Here is a 12,645-nt window from a genome sequence, read left to right as displayed (position 1 = left end):
CCTATTTATTGCCTTACCTCCATAACTTACAACGTTTGCACACACTGTATATAATATTTTCTATTGTGTTATTGACTGTACGTTTTGTTTTTGTTTATTCCATATGTAACTCTGTGTTGTTGTTGTTGTTTTTATCGCACTGCTTTGCTTTATCTTGGCCAGGTCGCTTACCTGGTTAAATAAAGGTGAAATAAAAAATACAATAACAAATAATAATAACCTGGCGTGGGATCAGAAACCGTTTTACCTGAGAATTCTAACACTTCCGGAAATGTTTGAAATAACTGTCAGTTAGTGTAGGCTTGTCATTTATATCGGGTGCGTTTTAAATTATACTTAATATTAATCTGGAGAGAATTTGACACTGTGTAGAGAAATATGCAAACGTTTGATCATTTTACAGGGCCAAATGCGTAGCCCGTCTGGCTGTGCCCTGGAAGGGAGCTGTCCACTCCACCGTGGTGCTGAAAGGTTTGGGACGCCGCTCATCCGGGTGCCACAGCCACTATCATCCCGGAGCAAGCGCAAGAGAAGCGGCAGGAGGGTAACGATGAGACGGGGCTTCATTTTTATAAAATGACAGTATACAAAGCCATTTCTCTGTAATTCAACCTGGTCTCAGAGCATTACATATTATTCTGTACATAAATCCGTGACAACTCGTTCAGTATGATATGTTATGTTTCGTATGGTATATATATTAATTTGTGGATGTCCATCACCCATTTCGTATGATATGTTACGAATTACAATTCGTATTATCTGTTACGAATTTGGAAAAACGTACAATATGTTACAAATTCGCAAAATGTACAATATGTTGGAATTTTCTAAATGTGTCATATGTTACGAATTCAAGCTAGGTGCCTAGGTGGCTAACGTTAGCTAGGCTAGGGGTTAGGGTTAAGGGTTAGGGTTAATGTTAGGGTTAAGTTTAGGAGTTAGGTTAAAAGGTTAGGGTTAGCGTTAGGGGAAGGATTAGCTAAAAGGGTTAAGCTTAGGGTTAGGGGAAGGGTTAGCTAACATGCTAAGTATTTTAGTTGCAAAGTAGCTAAAAAGTAGCAAGTAGTTGAAAAGTTGCTAATTACCTAAAGTTGTCCATGATGAGATTCGAACTCGCAACCTTTGGGTTGCTGGACATTCGCGTACTTACATACAGAATAATACGAAATGCTATGAGACCAGGTTGTGTAACTAGTAAGCCTATATCTGCAACTACTTAACAAACTGTCCAAACACCAGAGAGAACCCGTGAAGCTGCATGGTGTATACAGTGCATTCAGAAAGTATCCAGACCCCTTCCCTTTTTCCACATTTTGTTATGTTACATCCTTATTCTAAAATTGATTTTACACACAATACCACATAATGACAAAGCGAAAACAGGTTTTAAGACATTTTTGTACATTTACAAAAAATAGAAAACAGAAATACCATATTTACATAAGTATCCAGACCCTTTTCTATGAGACTCGAAATTGAGCTCAGGTGCATCCTGTTTCCATTGATCATCCTTGAGATGTTTCTACAACTTGATTGGAGTCCACCTGTGGTAAATTCAATTGTCCGTACAGCTCAGAGAAAGCTACCAAAAAATGTCTGCATCATTGAAGGTCCCCAAGAACACAGTGGCCTCCATCATTCCTAAATGGAAGAAGTTTGGAACCACCAAGACTCTTCCTAGAGCTTGCCGCCCAGCCAAACTGAGCAATCGGGGGAGAAGGACCTTGGTGACCAAAAACCAGATGGTCATTCTGACAGAACTCCAGAGTTCCTCTGTGGAGATGGGAGAACCTTCCAGAAGGACAACCATCTCTGCAGCACTCCACCAATCAGGCCTTTATGGTAGAGTGGCCAGACGGAAGCCACTCCTCAGTAAAAGGCACATGACAGCCTGCTTGGAGTTTACCAAAAGGCACCTAAAGGACTCTCAGACTATGAGAAACAAGATTCTCTGGTCTGATAAAACCAAGATTTAACTCTTTGGCCTGAATGCCAAGCATCACATCTGGAGGAAAGCTGGCACCATCCCTACGATGAAGCATGGTGGTGGCAGCATCATGCTGTGGGGAAGTTTTTCAGTGGCAGGGACTGGGAGACTAGTCAGGTTCGAGGGAAAGATGAATGGAGAAAAGTACAGAGAGATCATTGATGAAAACCTGCTCCAGAGCACTCAGGACCTCCGACTGGGGCGAAGGTTCACCCTCCAACAGGACAATGACCCTAAGCACACAGCCAAGACAACGCAGGAGTGGCTTCGGGACAAGTCTCTGAATGTCCTTGAGTGACCCAGCCAGAGCCCGGACTTGAACCCGATCGAACATCTCTGGTGAGACTTGAAAATAACTGTGCTGCGACACTCCCCATCCAACCTGACAGAGCTTGAGAGGATCTGCACAGAAGAATGGGAGAAACTCCCCAAATACAGGTGTGCCAAGCTTGTAGTGTCACACCCAAGAAGACTCGAGGCTGTAATCGCTGCCAATGGTGCTTCAACAAAGTACTGAGCAAAAGGTCTGATTACTTGTGTAAATGTGATATTTCCGTTTTTAAAAGAAATTAGCATACATTTCAAAAAAACTGTTTTTGCTTTGTCATTATGGGGTATTGTGTGTAGATTGATGAGGGGGGGAAAAACGATTTAATCAATTTTAGAATAAGGCTGTAACTTAACAAACTGTGGAAAAAGTCAAGGGGTCTGAATACTTTCCGAATTTACTGTGTGTGTTGATGTCTAGCCTATAGGCTACTTACCCACATGGTGGCGCCCAGAGTAGGCTACACAGCATGTTGTATTACTGTGCGGAAGAACACATAGCAGTGGGAAGTAGCTGTGCTGAGGGTGCCGCAGCACCCCCTGAAAAATCTGAATACATTTTTTTTTTTTTGTGGAAATTGTTTTAGAATTGTTTATCTCTCACAAAAGTAGTGCACGGGGCCTTTACTAGTCGTGTATTAGCGGACCGATATAGCCCTCTGTAGCGAAATATATATATATATATATATATATATATATATATATATATTCTGCGCCCACCCATATAAAATATTCAGGCGTTATTACAGTATTATATTATTGCATTCATATTTAATACATGGCAATATTATGTATTATTATATTATGATAATATAAGCAGACAATAGGCTATTATTGCCTGTATGGGACATACAGTATATACTCCGTCAGATAGTGAATATTTTACATAAAAAATGTCAGCAGGAATCAATATTCAATATTTATGCTTTAGGCTACATTGGAAAATTGCTGGGACTGGATAAATGCATCAATTTCCAACAAAGCCAAATCCACAAACGAAGGATAGCCTTCTCGATTTGAAATAATGTCACCCATCGGCCTAATTGGCCTATATATTAGTTAGTTTCCAGATACTCTATATTGCCAGTATATGAATCTATGGTTATTAGGGGATTGTAAAGAAACAGCGACGCATTCACTCTTCAATATTAGGCTAACAAAGTTAGCTAATAAGAATGTTACGGAATATAAGTTTTATGCACTTCAAGGGTTAAGCAGAGTGCACTGCTGAGAGGGTTTTCCTGCGCTCGTGTATTGAGGAGTCGTGATGACGCTCACTAATGCCATTTTCTGAATTAGCATAAAGGACGCAACTGGAAAAGGATCCACTTGGGGGCAAGCTGGTGATGCGTCACAGCCCTTGGTGAAATTGAGAGAGAGAAAAAAAACCTGAAAATATCGACAGACCTGCGAGTCAATGCGTACGTACCAATGGCAACGAAGCCATTCATGGTCTCAACAGATGATTGGAGGCATGAGCATTGGAATCGGAAATATCGGGTCACAAGTTCCATAAACAACTTATAAAAACGTGCCATAGAAACTTGACATAGAGTATTAGCGGTTGAAGTCCTACACGGTGTAGAGAAGAGCAGAATATTTCACCACTTCATTTCTCCGGACCATGAATCAGCGCCGAATGTGAGCGCGAGTGGATGAATTAAGACCAACCGCGGCTGAAGCCCAGCAGCCTCCCGCGCTGTCAGAAAATATCACGGAGAAAAGTTCCAAGCCTGCTGCTCCTTTTATCTTTCGCACCGCGTAAGTGATCGAAGAAAAAGCTACATAAACGTTCAGGGATATAATTATCTGTGGTGCTGAGATATCCGTATAAGAGCAGAGAGTAAAGGAGAAGACAACAACATAACAGATCATCATGGATACAGGGGAATCTTCCGGGCTGGCCAAATCAGCCGCGGTAAAACTGTCCGAGATGGGAGAAAAAACCAAACAGTTTGGCAACGCGATGAAAGCCCCCGACCACCAAAGACGGATCATTTTAGTGATTGTCTGCGTGGCTCTCCTTCTAGACAATATGCTCTATATGGTGATAGTACCGATAATTCCCGACTACCTTGCTGATTTAGAGCTTGAGCAAGCAGAGCACGTTCATCTAGTTATACATCAGAATTCTTCAATAAACACCACAATGAGCTCAGCCCAAGCTAAAAACAACAGGGACAATTTAGACGTCCAAATCGGAGTCCTTTTTGCATCGAAGGCTATCCTGCAGCTTTTGGTGAACCCGTTGTCAGGAACTTTCATAGATCGCGTTGGATACGATATCCCCCTCCTGATCGGACTAACGGTCATGTTCTTCTCCACATGCATTTTTGCTTTCGCCGAGAACTACGCGACGCTGTTTTTCGCCCGTAGTTTACAAGGTCTGGGCTCGGCTTTCGCGGACACCTCGGGAATTGCCATGATAGCAGATAAATACACCGAAGAATCGGAGAGAAGTAAAGCCCTCGGTATCGCCCTGGCGTTCATCTCTTTCGGGAGTCTGGTAGCGCCTCCCTTCGGGGGTATCCTGTACGAGTTTGCCGGTAAAAGAGTACCGTTTATTGTTCTCGCCGTCGTTTGTCTTATAGACGGGATTCTGCTCTTGACAGTGATCAAGCCGTTCTCGAACAGGACTAGAGACAATATGCCGGTGGGCACCCCCATCTACAAACTCATGGTTGACCCGTACATAGCTGTTGTGGCAGGTGCCCTGACAGTGTGCAATATCCCCCTGGCCTTTCTGGAGCCCACCATAGCCAACTGGATGGAGAGCACCATGCATTCATCTAAGTGGGAAATGGGATTGTGTTGGCTGCCTGCTTTCTTCCCACATGTTCTGGGTGTCTACATGACCGTCAAACTGGCTGCTAAGTACCCCAACCTGCAGTGGTTCTACGGAGCCTTGGGCATGGTCATTATCGGGGCCAGCTCGTGCACCATTCCAGCGTGCAAAACATTCGGCCAGTTAATTGCCCCATTATGCGGCATATGTTTCGGCATTGCTCTCGTGGACACCGCCCTGTTGCCAACTCTTGCCTTTCTGGTCGACGTGCGTCATGTGTCCGTGTACGGCAGCGTCTACGCTTTGGCTGATATCTCCTATTCCCTCGCCTATGCCATGGGTCCTATCGTGGCGGGAAATATAGTGCACAACTATGGTTTTGTCCAACTCAACCTGGGCATGGGCCTCGTCAATGTCCTGTACGCACCGGCCCTTCTGCTGCTCCGCAACGTGTGCCAAATGAAACCGTCCTACTCTGAGAGAGATAACCTGTTGGTGGACGATGATGAACCCGAGGGTCTGTCTGATACGATGAAGATGGAGGAGCGGAGAGGCAAGAAGAAGGGTTACAGTTCTGCGGGGTACTGCTTGCCTGTAGTGGTCGATGAGAATGGAGGGTTCGACCCGTTTAGAGCACAAACACGCACCTCTTTAGACGAATCCTCTGGTCCAGAGTACAGTTAGAATATTTAGACTACAGTTAGAATACTTTATCACAATTTAGAAGTCAGCTAGAATCCTGGAGAAATACTTAGAACGTCCCCGAATCCATTCCCGATAGTTCGAGAATTTGGACACATTCAGTTTTAAGAGTTCGGACTTAAAGACCTGCCAAAGTCACTTCACTCTGTAATGTAGGGCTACTGTTGTAGAATTTACACATACCAAATCACCTAACCATGATGGTGTGACCCGTTTCCAAAGTTGATTTTATTTGACTGTAATGTCATCGTCATTGAACAGGTCTTCTATGTATGTAATGTGTTTCTTATGGGCGTCTAATTGGATGACTATTCTGAGAGGTCTATCAAATACAGTTGACTATGTGCGCATAACTACTGCAGAGTATTGTAAAAAGGTAAATAGATAAATGTATGTACAATGTTATATTGATATGATAAATACACGACCAACTACCAACGCATCACAAAAATAGCTAGTTCTTAGTTTGGTCAACCTTTGATTGCATTTATAATTTCGTTAACATATTGACAATAATTGTAATTATAATTTTTGTAATTCAAAATGGGGGTTTTCTTTTCCATATCAAATTTCGAAACGTAATTGTGACATCTGTATTTTTTTTAATTTAAGTTATGTTTAGTTTTTCAGGAAATGTAGTGTATTATATTCAAATGCGTTTTGTACATATGTGAATATTTACATAGTAAATTATTAAATTATATGTGTGCCTATGCATATTTCAGCGTGTGCGTGATGTATGCGTGTATGTTGAAACGGTTTATTGTCAAAGCCTAAGTATCAGTAAAAGCTCAATGACAACTTCCTATATCCTGAGTAGATAGATATATGTTAATTTAACGACTATAGTTATAATAAATTGTATTTCAATATAAGGTGTTTTGTGTGTGTCATAATTATTTATAGTGAGATGATAAAACTATCTTTAAACCAAACGAAGGCCATAATATGACCAAATAAACCGGTTGATGTAAATCCGTATGTAAGCTTGCAATCCCCACTGGGCACAGACGTCAGTTCAACATCTAGTTTTTGATTTACATTTGGTTGAGTTGTCAACTAATGTGAATTCAACGTGAAATCAAAAACAAAATTCACCATGTCATTGGATTTAAGGTTAAAATGTGGGTAAAAAAAAATATACGAAATTCCATTACATTCATGAGTTTTTTCAAATCCAGGCAGTTTAAAAAAAAAAAAAAAAAAAAAAAAAAATTTCCACGTTGATTCAACGTCATCACGTTGAATGTTCTTGTTGAAATGACATGGAGTCAAACAGTTTTTGCCCAATCGGGGACGTTGAAGATAATGCACAATACTTTTACCCCAACGGATCCTGAAGTATCCTGAAGTAATTTAATTAACAATTTAGTTACAGACATAAGTTAACAGTCTCTGCTACAAACATTATTGGCACAATATCTGTGAGTAATTTGGACTTTCCAGTAAACGCTTTGTAGTCAGAGATTTGTGCGGGAATTACAGTGACGGGTGGATTGTTATTCAACCCATACTGTAAAGATAATCAACGAATCGTTTTTTTAGTACGGGTATTGCATATGATACTTCAACCAACTCATCGTTTCACTGTGGATTTTATAGATTACATAATTCATCAGTGCAATTACGCACGACTCGGCACGAGAGCCAGAGAGCGAGAGTGCGTGTGTTGCGGGTGTGTGAGTGAGAAGGGGGATAGACAGAGGGGAGAACGAGCGAGCAACAAGAGGATGCGAATCATATTCTTATTATTTAGGAATGATTTAGCTCTTATATCGTCATGTAAATGTTTACTTGGTTGTGCATAAAGTCATGGTGCAACAAGCTGGCGCTCAGCACTGTTCTGAAAGTTGACACTGTTGCGCTGTGAAAACTCCTCGCAGCAGACGCCCACAAGGAGACCGGTCCTAACAGTATTGTTCACTCAACAACCAAGTGTAGGTAGTCAAGCTATTCTTTGATTTTCAGCTCTCAAACTCGGAAAAGCACCTTATTTCCTAGATCCGACACACTCGATAAAGTCATACCTGCTAGCCCTGCTTGTAGCTACTACTATTTCAAGATCATTTTCATACTCTGTCAGATGTGGGGGGGCAAGCTGTCAAATAATATGTTCCACAAATAGATTTCGATGGGAGGAGTTTGCTGCCTGCGGGGGTACACACTGGTTGAATAAACGTTGTCTCCACGTCATTTCAATGAAATCACGTTGAACCAACGTGGAATAGACGTTGAATTGACGTATGTGCCAAGTGGGTAGAGACAAACCCCACCTAGAGCATCTTTACTAAGGAAGCTCTCTCTAAAAGTCAAAGCCTTGCAATGGGTGTGAGCTAGGCGTGGACATCTCGGCGACTGAGACAGTGTTGAACGAACATTCCTTCGCGTCAAAGGAGTTCTATAAACACGGACGCGGAACACTGTCATCTCGTTGCAAACCTTTTTGACCTCTTGAGGAGTGAAGGAAGGCATCCATTGCTCAGGTAAGCGGAAATCGTTTCCCTTATCCTCATTATTCACAAATATGTCTAATTCAGCAAGTTAACCGGTGCATGATGTGCTTTGTTTGGATGACTTGGAAGGAGACAGCTCGTCGATTAATACTTGTGTTGGTGGTTATGTTGCCTGTGCTTACTACAATAAATTATTCTATTTAACAGAGATTCATATTGGCATTAAGGATTTTGAGTTTTTAAATCTCACTGATAATTACAACTTCACAGTAACCGTTATAAAATCCTCACATAGCCTAATCGATTTCACCATAATCCCGTTTTTCTTTCCTGTGAATGATTTGGATGTACCGGCTTCGTGCTGAAGGTTGAACTTCAACCAACTCTTGAGGGTTTTGAAATTACTTCCACCTGACTGATCCAGACCGGACAACAGCATGCCTATCCCGGAGAGAGAGACGCCGAAAGGCCGCAGGGAAAGCTACGTAAGAAACGCGTTTGTTACATTCGATTTTGTTTCATATACTGAGAGTAATGAAGGATTGTCTTTGGTATTTTTATCTGCTTAAATGGTCAGAGAAAAATATGTTATTCAGGTAGTTGTAAAACCATTACCTTAATCGATATTAATTTATTGATTTTGAATCCAGCATGTAGAATCCAGTATGTAGTATCCAGTATGTAGAATCCAGCATGCAGAATCCAGCATGTAGAATCCAGAATGTAGAATCACGTTGCTTTCTTTACTTGTTTCATTCTGTTCATACTGTTGCTCTTTTCTAACATTGTTGTTTGTGACTGGTAAAGTACCGTTGCTGATAGGCTATTTTAGGGAATTCGTTTTGTATAGTAATTGACATTTACTAACCACATAGTCATTTTTGTAGCCTAAATTGTATAGCCTACAAAATGATGTATTTAATGTTACAAATGGACTTGTTCTTGTTTTTAAATTACATTTAGTAAGAAGGGATTTTCATAAGTGGATTACAGAACTAATGCACTGACTTTATCGTTGGAAAAAGTATGGCGCAACAACCTTGAAAACCATCGCAAGTGTAACAGATGCAGGCGCTGTCCATGGTTCTGAAACGCACATCTTTCTACTGTGTCCTTGTACTGACCGCTAGGAGCAAAACACGAGAGAGTTGACAGGCTGGAAGTACTACACTGGTATTATACCAACCGGGAAAATAAAATACAACCGAGTGGCGCAGCGGTCTAAGGCACTGCATCTCAGCTGAGGCGTCACTACAGACCCCCTGGTTCGATTCCAGGCTGTATCACAACCGGCCGTGATTGGGAGTCCCATAGGGTGGCGCACAATTGGCCCAGCGTCGTCCGGGTTTGGCCGGTGTAGGCCGTCATTGTAAATTATAATTTGTTCTTAACTGACTTGCCTAGTTAAATAAAGAAATTGATGCAGAATAAAACGAGACTATTTCACTCTACCTACCCAGTTTAAGTAAACGGGAAGAATTTGAGTTTTTCAGACTTGATGTAGGCCGAATGCAAATTTAGGATCAAAAGCAGAGATTTGGAAGCCGTGATAGGCCTACAATGCGCTCAAATTAGTTTTCAAAGTCTAAACCTTTTACATGTAAAGGCCAATTTATCCAGGATATTTTGTAGGAAGCTACCAACTCGATCACCAAAGAAGATGCAGTCCCGTGCATAATTGCAGCAACAGAGATACACGTTCTGCGAATTGAGAGTAATCTGGGAAGTCAAAAGTTTCTCAACAATTAACTTTTCCGTTGCCCGAGCAGTTTAGCCTATGCTACCAGAATTTACACAGCACCATTGGTTAAGGTTACGATGAATATGAACGAAGCACGTGCCCGTGGTGTGACACTTCAATTAAGTAAGCCTAAATTCAATTGAATTCAGAACGATACGATTCTATTGGATCTCCCCGAGAGTGGCCATTTTCTTGGAGCAAATTCCGAGTAAAAATATTAGCAACCTATGCGTTCAATCATACCTGTTTCACATGTGACGTAGGTAACCCATATCTTACAAGTTACATTGGCCACAATCACAGACTGATTCCAACATATCGGGCCAAACTGTAACAAATAATTAGTCAACACTCAACACACTAACTCCCGCTCCGTAAACATTTCATTTGCATTTTATTCAATATAACATAACCCTAGCTGTTCCGATCAAAGGCAGCATTTTCGTATCCCACAGGGCGCTGTAAAATTCATTCTCGACGTGGCTTCGAGCGGTTTGAATGAATAATTCACTCAGGTTCTAAGAATGCAAACTTTAAAGATAAACTTCAGGAAGCAAATTAGAGATGTAATGCTCAGAATAATGAATAAATGCCTACAGACAGGAAAACAGCTTCCTTACAATGATGAACACATTTTGTCCTTTTGGGTGCAGCCTCAATGAGTCAATGTTTATCCCAACCATTACAATAACTGCCTGCCCTTTGGGCTATATGCTTGGTTACTGAACAGTAACAGCACGTTTTGACAATCGCTGATGTAAAAAAGGATTTGTGAATACATTTGATAGATTGATGAATTGCTTGATAGATGAGAGAGAGAGAGAGAGAGCGAGAGTGAGTGATTGATTGATCTCCACAATGCTAGGTCCTGCCCAAGGTGCCTGTCCCACCCCTGAAGCAGTCCCTGGACATGTACCTGAGCAGTATTAAACACCTGGTGAAGGAGGAACAGTACCGGAAGACTAAATCCATCGTGGAGAAGTTTGGAGAACCAGGTGGCACTGGAGAGCTGCTGCAGAAGAAGCTAGTGGAGAAGAGCGACAACACATACAACTGGGTAAACTCCCTCCCTCGCTCAGACAAGGGCTGCGTCCCAAATCGCATCATATTGCCTGTATAGTGCACTGCATTTAACCAGGGCCCACAGGGCTGTGGTCAAAGGTAGTGTGCACTATAGGGAATAGGGTGACGTTTGGGAGGCAGACAAGACCCTCTAAGATTACATTTGGGAGGCAGACAAGACCCTCTAAGGTTACGTTTGGGAAGCAGACAAGACCCTCTAAGGTTACGTTTGGGAGTCAGACAAGACCCTCTAAGGTTACGTTTGGGAGGCAGACAAGACCCTCTAAGGTTACGTTTGGGAGGCAGACAAGACCCTCTAAGTTTACGTTTGGGAGGCAGACTAGACCCTCTAAGGTTACGTTTGGGAGGCAGACAAGACCCTCTAAGGTTACGTTTGAGAGGCAGACAAGACCCTCTAAGGGGACGTTTGGGAGGCAGACAAGACCCTCTAAGGTTACGTTTGGGAGGCAGACAAGACCCTCTAAGGTTATGTTTGGGAGGCAGACAAGACCCTCTAAGGTTATGTTTGGGAGGCAGACAAGACCCTCTAAGGTTACGTTTGAGAGGCAGACAAGACCCTCTAAGGGGACGTTTGGGAGGCAGACAAGACCCTCTAAGGGGACGTTTGGGAGGCAGAGAAGACCCTCTAAGGTTACGTTTGGGAGGCAGACAAGACCCTCTAAGGGGACGTTTGGGAGGCAGAGAAGACCCTCTAAGGGGACGTTTGGGAGGCAGACATTCTAAGGGGACGCCTGGGAGGCAGACAATACCCTCTAAGGGGATGTTTGGGAGGCAGACAAGACCCTCTAGGGGGACATTTGGGAGGCAGACAAGACCCTCTAAGGTTACGTTTGGGAGGCAGACAAGACCCTCTAAGGGGACGTTTGGGAGGCAGACAAGACCCTCTAAGGTGACGTTTGGGAGGCAGACAAGACCCTTTAGCAACGCTAAACATTCAAATCCATGGATATTTTGTTAGCACTATGGGAGTGACGAGCGATCCATTTTCTCTCCATGCTTGGTTTGTATTGTATTGAAAACAGAATAGTCAGATTTGGTGTGGGGTGGGATGCACTTTACCCTTTTGCTCCCAGATGTGTAAAGCATCCAAAGGTAGCCTTTACCATGCTTCTAGTGTATACTTCAACAGAACTTCTAGTGTATACTTCAACATAACTTCTAGTGTATACTTCAACATAACTTCTAGTGTATACTTCAACAGAACTTCTAGTGTATACTTCAACATAACTTCTAGTGTATACTTCAACAGAACTTCTAGTGTATACTTCAACATAACTTCTAGTGTATACTTCAACAGAACTTCTAGTGTATACTTCAACATACCTTCTAGTGTAGACTTCAACCTAACTTCTAGTGTATACTTCAACATAACTTCTAGTGTATACTTCAACAGAACTTCTAGTGTATACTTCAACATAACTTCTAGTGTAGACTTCAACAGAACTTCTAGTGTATACTTCAACATAACTTCTAGTGTATACTTCAACAGAACTTCTAGTGTAGACTTCAACAGAACTTCTAGTGTATACTTCAACATAACTTCTAGTGTATACTTCAACATAAC

General features: G+C 42.1%; 2 protein-coding genes across 2 annotated transcripts in view; both read left to right on the top strand.

Annotated features, from left to right (window-relative positions):
* The first annotated feature begins 3,690 nt into the window (after positions 1-3,690).
* On the top strand, positions 3,691-6,679 carry LOC121547761 (probable vesicular acetylcholine transporter-A). The gene has a single exon (XM_041859179.2). The coding sequence runs from the start codon at positions 4,194-4,196 to the stop codon at positions 5,784-5,786; it is 1,593 nt and encodes a 530-aa protein (XP_041715113.1). The 5' UTR covers positions 3,691-4,193; the 3' UTR covers positions 5,787-6,679.
* Positions 6,680-8,092: 1,413 nt separating this feature from the next.
* Positions 8,093-12,645, top strand: part of LOC121547759 (choline O-acetyltransferase-like) — a 24,621-nt gene continuing 20,068 nt past the window's right edge. Inside the window, exons 1-3 of the mRNA XM_041859178.2 lie at positions 8,093-8,287; positions 8,625-8,742; positions 10,864-11,055. Of these exons, the coding sequence (XP_041715112.2) occupies positions 8,695-8,742; positions 10,864-11,055 (240 nt within the window). The 5' untranslated portion in view covers positions 8,093-8,287; positions 8,625-8,694. The remainder of the gene's footprint in view (positions 8,288-8,624; positions 8,743-10,863; positions 11,056-12,645) is intronic.

The sequence above is a fragment of the Coregonus clupeaformis genome, chromosome 31, assembly GCF_020615455.1.
Source record: "Coregonus clupeaformis isolate EN_2021a chromosome 31, ASM2061545v1, whole genome shotgun sequence".
Taxonomy (NCBI): Eukaryota; Metazoa; Chordata; class Actinopteri; order Salmoniformes; family Salmonidae; genus Coregonus; species Coregonus clupeaformis.
The sequence above is the reverse complement of the archived record's forward strand: the minus strand, read 5'-3'. Positions and strand labels throughout refer to the sequence as shown.

What these genes read in the sequence shown, in the direction of transcription:
- LOC121547761 (XM_041859179.2), top strand. Translation starts at nt 4,194, where the DNA reads ATGGATACAGGGGAATCTTCCGGGCTGGCCAAATCAGCCGCGGTAAAA.